At 35.8% G+C, this 15,893-nt stretch overlaps 1 protein-coding gene across 4 annotated transcripts in view; it reads left to right on the top strand.

Annotated features, from left to right (window-relative positions):
* Nucleotides 1–15,893, top strand: part of VPS13A (vacuolar protein sorting 13 homolog A) — a 224,969-nt gene that overhangs the window by 147,148 nt on the left and 61,928 nt on the right. For all 4 annotated transcript variants that reach the window (XM_066257049.1, XM_066257048.1, XM_066257050.1 and 1 more), the window contains exons 47-52: nt 3,068–3,350; nt 5,473–5,868; nt 6,136–6,240; nt 6,357–6,503; nt 12,115–12,243; nt 12,581–12,714. In XM_066257049.1, coding sequence (XP_066113146.1) covers nt 3,068–3,350; nt 5,473–5,868; nt 6,136–6,240; nt 6,357–6,503; nt 12,115–12,243; nt 12,581–12,714 — 1,194 coding nt within the window. The remainder of the gene's footprint in view (nt 1–3,067; nt 3,351–5,472; nt 5,869–6,135; nt 6,241–6,356; nt 6,504–12,114; nt 12,244–12,580; nt 12,715–15,893) is intronic.

The raw sequence follows: 15,893 nt of genomic DNA, 5'->3' as shown, positions 1-15,893 counted from the left end.
TGGAAGTTAATCAATTTTTATTAGAATTATTAGTAACTAATATTGGATTTTATATTAGATACTCTCCTGATCCAATGTTTAGATGTAGGTATACTTACATTTAAGTTATAAAGTCTTAAATTTAAAAAATAGCTCTTTTTAACTGTAGAATTTACATAAATTAATTCTTATATTTAATTAATTTATCAGGTGTTTTTGTTGTAAGGTGTTACTGTAGGATAACAAGGTGAATTGATATGATCTTTCACCTTTGGAGATTAATATATTATGTAAATACAGAAGATAGAAAATGATGGATTGTAGATAGTTACAGAAAAAGCTGTAATGGAAGAAAACTATGGAAAACAAGAGATTACCTGCATGAATTACAAGTAAAATATAGTAATGTGCAGATGAGTGAGGAAGGACAATCTTAAGTGCAAGGAATTGCATGAACAAAGATGAGGCATGAAAACACAAAGTTTGTGTAGGTCTATAAAGAATAGTGGATAGAGCCTGACGAGACGGTGGGACAGTGGATAGAGCATCATACTGGGATGCAGAGGACTGAGGTTCGAAACCCTGAGGCCGCCGGCATGAGTACAGGCTCATCTGGTTTGAGCAAGGCTCACCAGCTTGAGCCCAAGGTCTCTAGTTTGAGCAAGGGGTCACTGGCTCGGCTGGAGCACCCTCCCCCCCATCAAGGCACATATAAGAAAGCAATCAATGAACAACTAAGGTGCCACAATGAAGAATTGATGCTTCTCATCTCCCTCTTCCTGTCTGTCTGTCCCTCACTCTTTCTCTCTGTCTCTGTCACAAAAAAAAGAAAAGAAAAGAAAAAGAATAGTTGGGATTTTATTGGAGAGTATTATACATGTTGGAAGATTAAATTTGAGGGATAGTTTTAGTTCACGTTGAAATAGTTTCTCCCTCGTTTTCTTGCATCCATTATGAAAATTCTGTCTTCATGTTTAATGTCATCTGTTTTTTTTCTCAGAACATGTGTGGTGTTCCATTTCAAAACCATTCACTCCATCAGTCCTTCCCTTCCAGAATCTCATGCCATTAATCGTATTTCTCTGATTTTTTTTCATTTATTTGTTAAACTTTCCTTTAACCATTCATATTTTTCTTATTCAAGTCTTCTTTTCAGAACAAAGCTTTTTGAGAAAGTTGTCACTTCTCTAAAATAGTCCGTAGCCAGTCTAAAAAGAGCTAATCACACCCTCACACCCTTAGTCTGCTGTGTACACATGTGTTTGGTACCTATCACAGTGCATTATTTATCTTTTAACATGACATTTCCTACCTGATTGGAATATCTTTAAGAGTCAAGAATGACATATTCATTTGTTCATTTCCAGATTGACCTTTAGTAAATAATGGGTCAGTAGTGATAATCTGGAAGAGTATTGGCATTAGTTTAATTAGAGAAAATTAAGATTTTATTTTTAAGTATTAGAAATATTTAAGAAAATGGAAATTATAGAAAGATTATGAAGAAGGATGGGCTAAATCTTATGACTGATTTGACAGATAATTATACTTATGTGTATGTCAGGAGAGAAGGAAGAGTCTAATATCAGAATCTAGAGTGCCGGTAGCTAGAAGTTCTGAGAATGGACATACAAACAAGTGGGTATGGAGGGTTGAGAGTTCAGTTGAGCAAATTTAAGGCGCCATCAGACATCATTAGAGAAGTATGTGTAGACATTCAAAATTTTAGGACTAAAGCTTACAAACGTTAATTAGGGTTGAAGATAGTATTGACAATTCACCTATAAGGAATAGTGTTACATCATTGATTAGTTTTATAAGTATAAAAATATTTCTTAACTGTTGAAGATAGTATTGACAATTCACCTATAAGGAATAGTGTTACATCATTGATTAGTTTTATAAGTATAAAAATATTTCTTAACTGTTTATACTTGGACACAGCTTAAATTTTGAAAATTATTAAACCTTAAGTATAGTTGAAATGTAAACAGAATGTGATATTTTAATATATAAATTAATCATATGCGATGCCTAATGATTTTGTCACTATCATCTTATAACTACTTCTACAACTATACCCTACATCAGTGGTAGTCAACCTGGTCCCTACCCACTAGTGGGCATTCCAGCTTTCATGGTGGGCAGTAGCGGAGCAACCAAAGTATAAATAAAAAGATAGATTTAACTATACTAAGTTGTTTTATAAAGATTTATTCTGCCAAACTTAGTGAAAATCCAACATAAAGCACTTGGTAATTATTATTATATGCTTTAACTCGCTGTAACTCTGCTTTATAAATTTTGTAAAGTAAAGTTACTTCCCTACTTTATAAATCGCCATTACTGTGGAACCGGTGGGCGGTTAGAAAATTTTACTACTAACAGAAATACAGAAGTGGGAAGTAGATATAAAAAGGTTGACTACCCCTGTCCTATATTTTCATAAAGTTAAGTATTGATAGCTTTCTTTTCATTAATCTTATAAAGCTGGTTATTAATTTTTTCAATAATAATTTTTTCATTAATAATTTTTTAGTTATGACTCACTTGGGACATTTACTTAGGACATGTACTATTAGGACCACATATTCAGGAAAGCCAACTTATTTAAGTTAAATATACAAGTCACAGATAGTGTGTATATGATGTATATGGTTATAGATTTTTTTTGTAAGGCTCTAGTTATCTTATAAATGTATATTTTCCCATTTCTTTTCTTTGCTCTATTTTTTCTAACTTTTTAAAAATTATTTTGAAATTTTCATTTACAGTTGACATATTAGTTTCAGGTGTACAGCACTGATTAAACACATATATCTTATAAAGTTATCACTCTACAAAGTCTGGTGCCCACATGACACCATACATAGTGAATTGTAAACATACATTTAAAACAGTAAGTTTATAAGAAAAATATCTTCTTAAAAGCTAAATAACTTAATTATTTTCCTGAAAGTTAAGATGAAGATATCTGTTTGTTGTCTATCTTACCTATCTCAAAGAATGTGAAAATATAAAAATATATTAGAATAATATGGGGATTTTCTTTTAAAGCATTTCAAAGCATATTTAATTTTTTATGCAGATCTCTCCTTTCTCTGAAGCCAGAAGATGAGGACTATCAAATGTGTGAAGGAATTGACTTTGAAGAAATTATAAAAACTGATGGCACTTTTCTAAAGAAGCAATGTAGACCTATAAACCCCTCCAAGAAACCATTTATTATTAATGTTGTCCCCGAAAAAGATAATTTGACATCTCTGTCAGTGTATTCAGAAGATGGTTGGGACTTACCATACATAATACATTTGTGGCCACCTATCCTACTCCGAAATCTTCTTCCTTACAAAATTGCTTATTATATAGAGGTATTCTAGAATTTTCTAATGCTTTTGTGTCTTTGATATTGTAGCTTTAGTTATTTAAAATTATGAACAATAAATGTTTTATAGTTATAAAAATTATAGTACTGAAATAAGTAAATACTTCAAATGAAAAAGGTATGTTTCAATCATGTTTTATAAAATGTGGGTTAAAATATATTTTCTACTATCTTGATATTTGGCTACTAAGTTGAATATAAATCAGACACAAAAATGTGATGTCATTTTAAAAACATTTATTAGAGTAATATAAATTCCATTAGAATATTTAGAAAATAGAGATAATACAAATTGCCCACAATCACATCATCTGAAGGTAGCACTTAAGGTGAAAATAATCATGTTAGTTTTAGAATATGTATTTTTAATTTTTTCCATGCATGTACATTTCATACATAATTCATTAAAAAGATGAAGTCTGACTTTTGAAAGAAGTATAAGAATTAGTATTAAAATAATATGCAAGCACTAGCCTTAAATAGAAAAGCCCTGCTACATTATATTATCCTCATGGTAGTTCTCTAAAAGGCTGTTAACGAAAGTTAGGGAAAAGGGGGTGTAGGTGGTTCTTGGTTTCCCCTCCCCAGCCCACCCCCCATGTTAAATGTTTGCCGATACTAATCTAAAAGTTCTAACAAAGAATCTAATTTTCCTAATAATCAAATTTTTAAATAATAGAAGGATTTTAAGCTCTATAAAGATGCTTTTTTAAAAAATACTGTTTTAACAAATTATGTATGATTCCATCTTAAGATTTTAATGTATTTGCCATGCTTATTAAATATAGCAAAATTCTTCATTGTAATCTAATAAGTTTTGTTTTTGTTGTAATCTTATTAATTATTGGGATTTACTATATGTATATACTTCTTTGATAATTTTTGGGGGGTGTAACATTCACACATCTATGACCTAAGAATACCTGTTTTTACTTGACAGGTATAATGGTGGTTAAGAATTTGCACTTTGCTTTCAGATAGATTTGAGATTTAATCATAGCCCTATCACTTACTAGCCTAGCCATATATCTTTAGGCAAGTTATATTATCTTTCTGAATCATTTATCCTAGGTTATAAAATGGGATTAATAATAAAACTTGAATGATTGGGATATAGGAAAAATTAAATTAGATGATGTATGTAAAGGATTTAGAACAGTGCCTGACAGACACTCGGTTGCCATTCTCTAACACCTCTCTAACACCACCACCACCACTACTATTCTGTTTTGTGCATATTAACGTGTCAAGTATAAATAACTTAAATTATTTTAGCTTGATTGGATTTAAAATCTTAGGATGAAGGGATTCCTATGTTATAACAACAGGAAGGAACCAAGTTAGAGATGCTGGAAAAACTGGTGAATTATCAGTGTATCAGATAGATAATACTATCTATCAATGTTCCATTCTTGTAAAACTTTTAATTTGATGCTTTTAGGGATCATGTTCTGTTTGCTGGTTCCCAAAGGGTACAATCAATTTTTAGAAAGACAGTTTAACTATGGTATGGAGAAAGGATTAGAGGAGATAAGAGCAGTGGAGACTTAAAGTGAGAGGTCACAGTGACATGAACTAAGCTAATGAAAGTGTGAGTGGAGAGAAATGAATAGCTTTGAGAGATGCATGAGATGCAGTACTAGAAACAGTAATTGAAAATGGATAATGAGGGATTGTTAAAAGTCAAGAATGGGAGTTAGTGGAGATTACTTATTTTGGACTACTATTAGTTTTCCCTTGCATTTTTAATTATTTTTTAGTTTTCAAAACTAAAATCACCAATGGATAAGATTTTTTAAATGACTGATTATAGTGTTTTATAGTGTTTATTATTTAAAGCAGAGTTTCACATATTATTTTATTTTATCCTTATATTAGTCCTTTGAAGTTGATTTTTAGACCATTTTACAATTATGATAACTCATACCTCAAATAATTTATGGACATTTACATAGTTGGCAAAGTTTGAACTTGAATATGTCTTCTAATTTGTTCTGACAGAAGTATATATCAAAAGCATTTTGTATAGCATTTGGAATCATTAAATAGAGTTTTCTGGCATATTATTCTGAAACATTAAAAAATTTACTCTACTTTTTTTATTACAGGGGAGTGAACATAGAGTTTTTACCCTAAGCGAAGGATGTTCTGCCCATATTTGTACTGTGCCATTGGATAAAGCCAGACTACATTTAAAACTACTTGACTATCTTAATCATGATTGGAAAAGTGAATATCATATAAAACCTAATCAACAGGATATTAGTTTCATCAATTTTACCTGTGTTACAGAAATAGAAAAGACTGATTTAGATATTGCTATCCATGTGACTTATAATCCTGGCCAGACAGTTGTAGCATTTCATAGCCCATATTGGATGGTCAATAAAACTGGTCGAATGTTACAATATAAAGCTGATGGAATTCATCGAAAGCATCCACCTAATTATAAAATGCCAGTTCTCTTTTCTTTTCAACCAAAGCACTTTTTTAATAACAATAAGGTATGTAAAGTTTTATTAATTTTAATTGTTTTAGCTATTTATCACTTCTTTTTAGATTTGAATTTTAAAAAATAAAATATTATGAAATACAAAGAAATAACATCTGTTAAATATTTGAAGTTGCAAGGATTAGAATTTCTTATGGAAAAGGTTTAGTGCATTAACAGCATAATATTATTTATTCAAAAAAGCATAAAACTTATCAATTTAGGTTGGAATTTTTAAAGGTACCTCAGGTATAATATGATTGAAATATTTTTTTTCTAGGTTCAACTTATGGTAACTGATAGTGGATTGTCAGATCAGTTTTCAATTGATACTGTTGGTAGTCATGGAGCTGTTAAATGTAAAGGCTTGAGAATGGATTATCAAGTAAGTTCATTCTATGCTCCTGAAGAAACTTATTTAAACTGTGTTTATTGACTACTTAGTTTTTAAGGATGTTATGATAAATAACAGTTTTTGAAATGTTAATATTTTTTCCTTAGGTTGGTGTCACTATAGACCTCAGCAGTTTTAACATTACCAGAATTGTGACATTTACCCCTTTTTATATGATTGAAAATAAAAGCAAATATCGTATAGCAGTGGCGGAAGAGGGAAATGATAAATGGCTCTCTCTCGATTTGGAGCAGGTGCGTAGATGAAGTTCGGTTATACAGCTTTTTGGATTTTTATTTTTCCTTGAAGTTACGTAGCTGAAATTACTATGTAATGTTTTAACTGTCCACTCTATGCCTCTAATTTTGTTTCAGTTCCATGAACATTTATAGAGTGTTTGCACCAAGCCCTAGATATTTAATTATTAAAACCCAAAACTTGCCATCTAGGAATACATTGCTTGATAAGGGAGGTAGACATTTAAAAATTACCAACTAAATAGGGTCAAATACAGCAGTAGAAGGCTTAGGAGTATGTGCAGGAAAGAGAAGGAAATGATTTATTCTTGCCAGGAAGCTATTAGGATGGCCTTTAAAGAATAGGTAAAGCAGGTTATTTTAAGGATATGGTAGTGACTTAGGACTATTTATTTTACTTCATCTTTAGCTATTAGACCTCTAGATCAGAGCTTTCTGAAGAACTGCCCCGAGATTCATAGAATATTTTACTTTTGAAGAAATTTTATTCTAAATATGTTAGGATTTTAAGAGAAGTATTTGCTATTTTTGTTCACTATTTCTTCTTTTAAGCCATCCTTCTGGATCATTCTTCTTGATATATTCTTTAGAATTTTCTTTAGTGCTGATTTTGGAGGAAAATATTATCAGTTTGTATTTATTCATAAAAGTTTTTATCATCTTTCTTTTATGATACTTTTTCCATAATGAATTCTGTTTTTTCTCAGCATGTTGTATATTTTACTCCATTGCTTTTTGGCTTCCAGTTTTGTTGCAGATTTGGTTGTGATTCTGTTATTTCTTTGGAGGTCATCTTTCTCCTCTCCTTCAGTCTTCCTTTTGTGTTTAATGTTCTGCAGTCATGCTACTATTTATCTACGTGTCGGTGCCTTTTTTCTATCCTGTGGGAAATGCCTTACTGCTGAATCTAGGGATTAATGACGTTTCATACTTTCTGTAAAATCAAAACTATTGTCTCTTTAAATATTCTCTCTTCCTTGGTTTTTCCATTTTCTCCATCTGAGCCTTTAATTAGACATATTCTAGAATTTTTTTTTTTGTATTTTTCTGAAGTTGGAAATGGGGAGGCAGTCAGACAGACTCCCGCATGCGCCCGACCAGGATCCACCCGGCATGCCTACCAGGGGGCGATGCTCTGCCCATCTGGGTTGTTGCTCTGTTGCAACCAGAGCCATTCTAGCGCCTGTGGCAGAGGCCATGGAGCCATCCTCAGCGCCCGGGCCAACTTTGCTCCAATGGAGCCTTGGCTGCAGGAGGGGAAGAGAGAGACAGAGAGGAAGGAGAGGGGGAGGGGTGGAGAAGCAGATGGGTGCTTCTCCTGTGTGCCTGGCTGGGAATCGAACCCAGGACTCTTGCACGCCAGGCTGATGCTCTACCACTGAGCCAACTGGCCAGGGCCTCTAGAATTTTTTTAAGTCAGAGAAGGGGAGGTAGAGAAACAGATTCCCACATGTGCCCCAGCTTGGATCCACCTGGCAACCCCATTGGGAGCTGATGCTTGAATCAATCAAGCCACTGTCTGTGAAAGGAGAATAAAAAGGGGGAGAGGAAGAGGAAGAGAAAGAGAAGCAGATGGTCATTTCTCATGTGTGCCCTGGTCAGGGATTGAACCCAGGACGTCTGCACACCGGGCTGATACTCCACCCACTGAGCCAGCTGGCCAGGCCCTACTCTAGACTTTCATATTCTATCTTCCATGTCTCTTAATACCTTTTTATATTGTCCATGTGTATAACTCTCTGTACTGTAATCTGGATAAATATTACATATGTATCTTCAATAACTTTTTGCCGTTACTGTGTCTATTTTATTGTTATTTAAGTCTTCAACTGAGTTTTTTAAATATTTCTCATTTCCAGATGCTGTACTTTTTTCAGATCTGCCTGTTAATTTATTCTTCAGCGAATACTTATTTTGTGTATTCCTATGTGCCTTACAAAACAAAACCACAAGTTCCTGTTCTCATGTAGTTTATATTTCAGCAGAGGTGTAGGAAAACATTGCATTAACGATACCATAGCTAATTAGTAAAATATATAATATGTTTAAAGATGTCAAATCTAATGGGGAGAAAGGATATAAGACAGGTAAAGAAGTATTATGAGGCCCTGGCTGGGTTGCTCATTGGATAAAGTGGCATCCCTTGCACCAAGGTCATAGATTCAATCCCTGGTCAAGGCACGTATGAGAAGCAATCAGTGAGTACACAACTAAATGGAACAACTAAGTGGAACAGCAAGTTGATGCTTCTTCCCTCCTCCATCTCTTCCTTCTGCTTTCTATCAATACAATAACTTTAAAAAGAGAGAGAACGAATGAGAGGTGAGCTATAATTTTATGTAAGGTAGTCAAGGATAAGACCCATTGAGGTCACATTTTGAACAGACTTGGAGGAATGTGAGAGGTAACAATTGTTAGGAGCTCACCTGAGCTGAATGAAGCTGAGCCTCCTGGTATTGGAGTAGCTGATTAAGACAACAAAGCAAAATGAACGTAATAATCAAGCCTTTAATAACTGTGATAGCATAAGCAAGAAGCAAAACTAGAGAAAGCCCCACCTTTGCCCTCTTCCATTTTTGCTGTGGAACAGCGTTGGTCAGCAGTCAGGTAGATCAGTACAGAGCTGGAGGTTGTGTCACTGTCAGGGGAGACCGAAACAAAAGGCTCTTACATTTTTATGGACCTGAGGGATGGAGGAGTACAAGGAGAAAAGGTTAGGGGTGGAAAGTCCTGACCACTAAGTCAGAGTAGAGAGTAAGTGGCTTCAAGGTTCCCCATCTCCTTGATAAAGAAGTTTTACAGAGGTTCCTGAGAAAGGCCTCTGAATGAAGGAAGGTGTCTGGTGTTGGACTGCAGATACGTGCAAGAGTGTGGCTAGAGGTAGGGCGAAGTCCTTGACAATGCGAGGCGCTGGCTCTGCCCCTGGTCCGGTATGAGGAGAACAATTTTCCCCATGAGGCCTGCCAGATAAAATCGCCTTGTAACTGACTTCTGACCTGAATAATTGCACATAACTTTTTAGTCAGGAGTGGACTACTCGGCAATGTGGATATCTGGTAAAGAGCATTAGAGACAGAAAGATCAGCCAGAGTAGTGCCGTAGGGTGGGAGAATATTTGGCATGTTTGAGGCAGAGTGAAAGTGCCCGATATTACTGGAGGAAGGAACAGTAGCAGAGAACAAGGTATGTTGGTAATGAAGAGTAATCATGCAGAACTTTCTGAGCCATTGCAAGGATTTTAACATTTGCTCTGAGTGAAATGGAGAGCTGTTGGAGGGTTTGAAATAGTAATTAAAGATAGTATGCTCTCAATAAATATTTGTTGAGTGAATATATGATTTATTTTGGCAAATGTTCCATCTGTTCTCATTAATTCTACCAGATCTTTCTTGGGTGTAGAGCTCTGTATTAGTTGCTAAGATTATAACTCCAGCTTTGCTTTGCTTTGCTTATAGATTTTCTAGGTATATCTTGTTCCATACTTTTATTGACAACAGTTCCATGTCTTGATTTATGTGGCTATTGCTGATAACATTATTGGGTTTTATCTTTTTAAAAAATCTAATCTATGGCCCTTGTCTTTCAACAGCTGGTTTATATTTACATTAATTGCAATTACAAGTGCATAATTTATTTTTTACTTTACTCTGTTTATTTTTAATTTCCATTTGTCTTTTCTTCGTTAGTCTAAGTTTTACAATTTGGCTTGATGGCCAACCTTACCTTAAGGTTTATATTTATAATTATTACCTATGTAGAGTTGTTAAACTTATCTTTATTTCTGTTTTCCCACCACAAAAGCCAAGTACTTTCTTACTTTTTCTAGTATCAAGAGGTGAAGCACATACTATTTTTAAAAGACATACAGCAGGCCCTGGCTGATTGACTCAGCGGTAGAGCATCGGCCTGGTGTGTAGAAGTTCCAGGTTTGACTTCTGGTCAGGGCACACAGGAGAAGTGTCCATCTGCTTTTCTATTCCCCCCCCCCACCCCACCCCGCTTCTCTCTCTCTCTCTCCACCTCCAGCCATGGCTCGACTGAAGCAAGTTGGCCCCAGTCTCTGAGGATGGCTCCATGGCCTCACCTCAGGCTCTAAGAAGACCTCTGTTGCTGAGCAATGGATCAACGCCCCAGATGGGCAGAGCATCGCCCACTAGTGGGCTTGCTGTGTGGATACCGGTTGGGGCACATGTGGGAATCTGTCTCTCTGCCTGCCCTTCTCTCACTGAATAAAAACTAATAATAATAAAATAAAATAAAAGACATACAGCATATATCACTAATCATGAAAACGTGTATTTTTAAGGCTAGGCTACCAGAAAATAGCAGGCTAGGGAATGTTCAGAAAGAATATCAGTTACTCATGGAAAGTATACTTGAATGAGTATTGCTGCTCTTTTGACTTTTCCAGGTAAGTTTCTGCTAGGTTGTAAGAAACACTGAGAGGAACCTTCTAAGCTTTAACCATGTACCATGTCTAATTTTGTTAATTATCTTTTATGGTTCAATAAATCTTTTTTTTTTCTTGGAGAGTGAGAGAGACAGAAGAAAGGAAGAGACATGAGAAGCATCAGTTCATAGCTATGGCACTTTTAGTTGTTCATTGATTGCTTTCTCATACGTGCTTTGACGAGGGGCCTACAGCCAAACCAGTGACCCCTTGTTCAAACCAATGACCTTGACCTCAAGCCAGAGACCTTGGCTTTAAACAAGTGGTCTTTGGGTTCAAGGCAGCAAATATGGGGTCATGCCCATGATCCTATGCTCAAGCTGGTGAGCCCACACTCAAATTGGTGACCTCAGGGTTTCGAACCTGGGTCCTCAGCATCTCTAACATCTCAGTTCTGTTGTCCCCAGGTCATATGGTGATGATCAGGTATCACACATGAACAGCCTCACTGAAATATGTGAAGTCATCAATTTGGTTGGGGCCTATCACACTAAGACAGGGTTTACATAATAGCTTACAGACAAGTTTGCTTTCCCATTCCTATTCTTTTAGCTCTTTTCTTTGTTTCCAGTTCCGGCTGTTCAGACCTCTTTCTGGGGATGCTGTCTCCTATTCATTTAAATTTGGTTTCCAGATCACTGATGTCCAGATGGTTTTGAGCCCATTTTCTACTCCGAACTTTGAATATTTTATTTTTCTTACCCTTGTTTGACTTCCCTGCCTCTGTATTTAATACAGATCCTGATTCAACATTTGTGTGTACTTTGATTACTGCTTATGTACAAATATTGCCTACAACCTGATTGATTTTTAGTAACTGAATATACCAGTGTTTTAAATGGATCACTTCCTTCACAGCTCTCTGCTCAGCTTACTTGCTGATTTTTCAACCCTTCTGTAGATCTGGACCACATTAAAATCTCTGCTTATCATAACTTTTCAATTGATTACCCATTACTGCTTATATTCATATTGCCCACAAGTGGCAGCCCATCTCCTAAGTAGACAGTTTATAGCTGTTTAAAAGGTAAGCAACCTAATAACCAGATCAGCGTTGAAAGAGATATTAATTTTAAGTCTACTCTGATAGGTTTATTAAAATAAAGTTCTTTATGATGCAATCTGTTGTTTTTTAAAATAAATCTATGTATGTTTTAGTGTATCCCCTTTTGGCCTGAGGATGCTTCAAATAAACTTCTTATTCAAGTTGAAAAAAGTGAAGGCCCTCCTAAAAAGATACATTTTAACAAGCAAGAAAATTGCATTTTATTGCGTCTGGATAATGAGGTAATTTATGTATGTGTGATTAGAGAAGCTAATGTTACTTACTAGGACTTAATTATTTTTATATCAGATAATTTGTTCATGATTTCTTTTCCTTTTTGTGAAGGGAAAAAGTACTAAAAGGAAACATTCATAAGACAATTTAATTGTTATAAAGAAAGTTGGTTGAAGTGCCTAGAATATACACCTGCAGCTTGACCCATCTATATATAATAATTGAGAGCATGGTATTCCAGACATGTAGTGTAAAACCCAGAAAAATTGTGAATATTTTTATTATTAAATGTTGTTAATATTCTTTGGAAATGATCATAATAGATCATTTTTCCCTTTTTTCTAGCTTGGAGGTATTATAGCAGAAGTTAATTTGGCTGAGCATTCTACAGTTATTAGATTTTCAGATTATCATGATGGAGCAGCTACATTCCTGTTAATAAATCACACCAAGGATGACATTGTTGAATACAAGCAAAGGTAAGATTATCACCAATATAATATCCCTTGATCTGAGCAAAGTGTAGATGATGAGACACTGACTTTATGATGATTTCTTAAGAATATAAACACTGATAATGGCATTTTGGCTGTATAAAACAGTATGCTCACTTTTTAAAAAATGTATACTGAAATACATTGTGTCCGTAAGGTCATGGTGCACTTTTGACCGGTCACAGGAAAGCAACAAAAGACGATAGAAATGTGAAATCTGCACCAAATAAAAGGAAAACTCTCCCAGTTTCATACCTATTCAGTGCAGTTCGATGTGGGCTCACGCACAGAATTTTAAGGGCTCCTTAGGTAGCTATCCCGTATAGCCTCTACAGACTCGTCACTGATGACCTACCAAAACAGGGTTTCTCCACCAAACTGCCAGTTTCCTTCAACTGCTTATCCCACCAAGTAATGTTATTCCTATGTGATGGTGCTTCATTATAAACGTGCCGATATTCACATTGCACTTTGGTCACAGATTCGAATTTAATGAGCCACAGAACACACTGAACTTCCTCTGTACTGTCCACATCTCGACTGGCATGGCTGTGGGCTGCTCCGCTGTATACATAGTGTTATGTCATCATCTGCACATGCACACATGCTGCCACATCATCCTACAGAATCTGGGAGGGTTTTCCTTTTATTTGATACAGATTTCACATTTGTCTTTTGTTGCTTTCCTGTGACCGGTCAAAAGTGCACCATGACTTTACAGACACACTGTATATAGGGATAAAACTGACTTCATAGCTATACTTTTATTAAATTATTATATATTTGATATATAACATTGTATTAGTTGTAGGTATACAGCAGATACTTGTATATATTGCAAAATGATCACCACAAATCTAGTTAACATCCATCACCATACATAGTTATAATTGTTTTTGTGATGAGAACTTTTAAGATTTTACTGTCTCAGCAATTTTAAAATATATATTATTAATTATAGTTATCATGCTGTGCCTTACATGACATTTATTTTAGAACTGGAAGTTTGTATCTTTTGAAACCTTCACCCAGTTTGTCTCCTTCCCAGCCCTACCATTGGCAGCCACCATCTGTTCTCTGTATTTAAGTGTTTGGGTGTTGTGTTTTATTTTTTAGATTTCACATGTAAATGACAGCATATGGTATTTGTCTTTCTCTGACTTATTTCACTTAGCATAATGCCTTTAAGATGCATTCATCTTATCACAAATGGCAACTTTTCCTTCTTTTTTATGACTGAATAATATTTCATTGTAAATTTTGTTTACCTATTCTTCCGTCATTGGGCACTTAGATTTTTCCAATGTCTTGGCAATTGTAAGTAATGCAGCAATGAACATGGGGGTCACATATATCTTTAAATTAGTTCCCTCCCTCCTTCCTTCTCCCCTCCCTCCTTGCCTCCCTCCCTTTCTTCCTCCCTTCTTCCCTTCCTTCCTTCCTTCAGTATCCAGAAGTGAAATTACTGAATCGTATGGTAATTTTATTTTTAATTTTTCAAGGAACTTCCATACTGTTTTCTGTAGTATCTATACTGAGTTACATTCCCACCAGCAATACACAGGGTACCCTTTTCTTCACGTTCTTACTAATACTTATTTCTTTCCTGTTTATTTTTGGTGTTATTGTGTTTTTTTATTTTGTTTTTTGATATAGCCATCCTAATAGGTGTGAGGTGATATCTCACTGTGATTTTTATTTGCATTTTTTTTCCTTTTTTATTGGATTTATTAAGGGGACACTAATTAATATAATTATGCAGGTTTCAGATGCCCAATTCTACAGCACAACTCTTTACACCATATTGTGTTCACTCCCCCCAGTCAAGTCTTCACCCATCACCATTTATACCCCCACACCCACCTCTACCTGTTCCCCTCCTACCAGTCACCACACTGTTTTCTGTGTATTTTTTTGTCCTTTTCTGTTCTATTCTTCCACCTCCCTTGACCATTCTCCTCCTCCTCCCACCTTTTTCTGAGAATTACTTGATGATGAGCATCTTTTTATGTATCTGTTAGACATCTGTATTCTTTTTTTTTTTTTTGGTATTTTTCTGAAGTGAGAAGCGGGAAGGTAGAGAGAGACAGACTTCCTCATGCACCTGACTGAGATCCACCCGGCATGCCCACCAGGGGGCAATGCTGTGCCCAACTGGGGCATTGCTCCATTGCAACCAGAGCCATTCTAATGCATGAGGTGGAGGCCATGGAGCCATCCTCAGTGCTCGGGCCAACTTTGCTCCAGTGGAGCCTTGGCTGCAGGAGGGGAAGAGAGAGATGGAAAGAAAGGAGAGGGGGAAGGGTAGAGAAGTAAAATAGATGGGCGCTTCTCCTGCATGCCCTGATCAGGACTCAAACCCAGGACATCCACACGCCAGGTCGACAACTGGGTGGTGCACTCTCATGAGGAATCCAATTATGCCTTGGATAAGTGACTTTGTATCAGAGACTTCCTTGTTTGTATATTGGATTAAGGGGTTTTGGTTTTCTACACTATAAAGTGGGACAGACCAGGAGCTTGCACACACAGTTCCTGCTATCACAATTGCAGGGGCTTCCCTGATCCCTTGCCCTTCATGGGAAAAGCTGGTTTTCTGCTTTTCCCTTGTCTTCTTTTGTGGTTTGCCTGTCTTGGTGAGACACCAATAAATAGGATGGCCCACCATCCTCCGACTCCGCCATTTCTTTATCGTCTGCCCGAATCCAATGGGAACCTTCATGTGAATGGCCACGATGGCGGTTCCTGGCCTTACAGTAGTTATTAAATCAACTACTGATTGAATTTAGATTCCTAGGTGCCAGTGTCCCCCAGATCTTTAACATAGACTTCTTTTGAGTTTCAAGCTGCCCCTACTTCTAAATATCACACAAAAACCTAAAGTAATTGAAAGCTGACCTCATTTATACTGCAGAATCTCCTCTTCCATATCCTTCTCTCTGTGAATAGCAGTGTCATCTACTGCTGTCAGAGGGTTCTCCTACTTCACCACACAAACCAGTTAAACATAAGTTTTTTAATCTTTTTTTTTATTTATCTAATCTCTGCAGTCATTTCAGGCTCCTTTCTTACCATTTGAATAGATTTTTATCTCTGTCTCTAGTCTTATCTCTAGTAAATCCTCTATTTGCCACTGGAGGTAGGTTTCCAAAAGTGCTAAATAT

The sequence above is a fragment of the Saccopteryx bilineata genome, chromosome 2 (genome assembly GCF_036850765.1).
Source record: "Saccopteryx bilineata isolate mSacBil1 chromosome 2, mSacBil1_pri_phased_curated, whole genome shotgun sequence".
In the NCBI taxonomy this organism is placed as follows: Eukaryota; Metazoa; Chordata; class Mammalia; order Chiroptera; family Emballonuridae; genus Saccopteryx; species Saccopteryx bilineata.
This window is presented reverse-complemented; position numbering and strand designations above follow the sequence as displayed.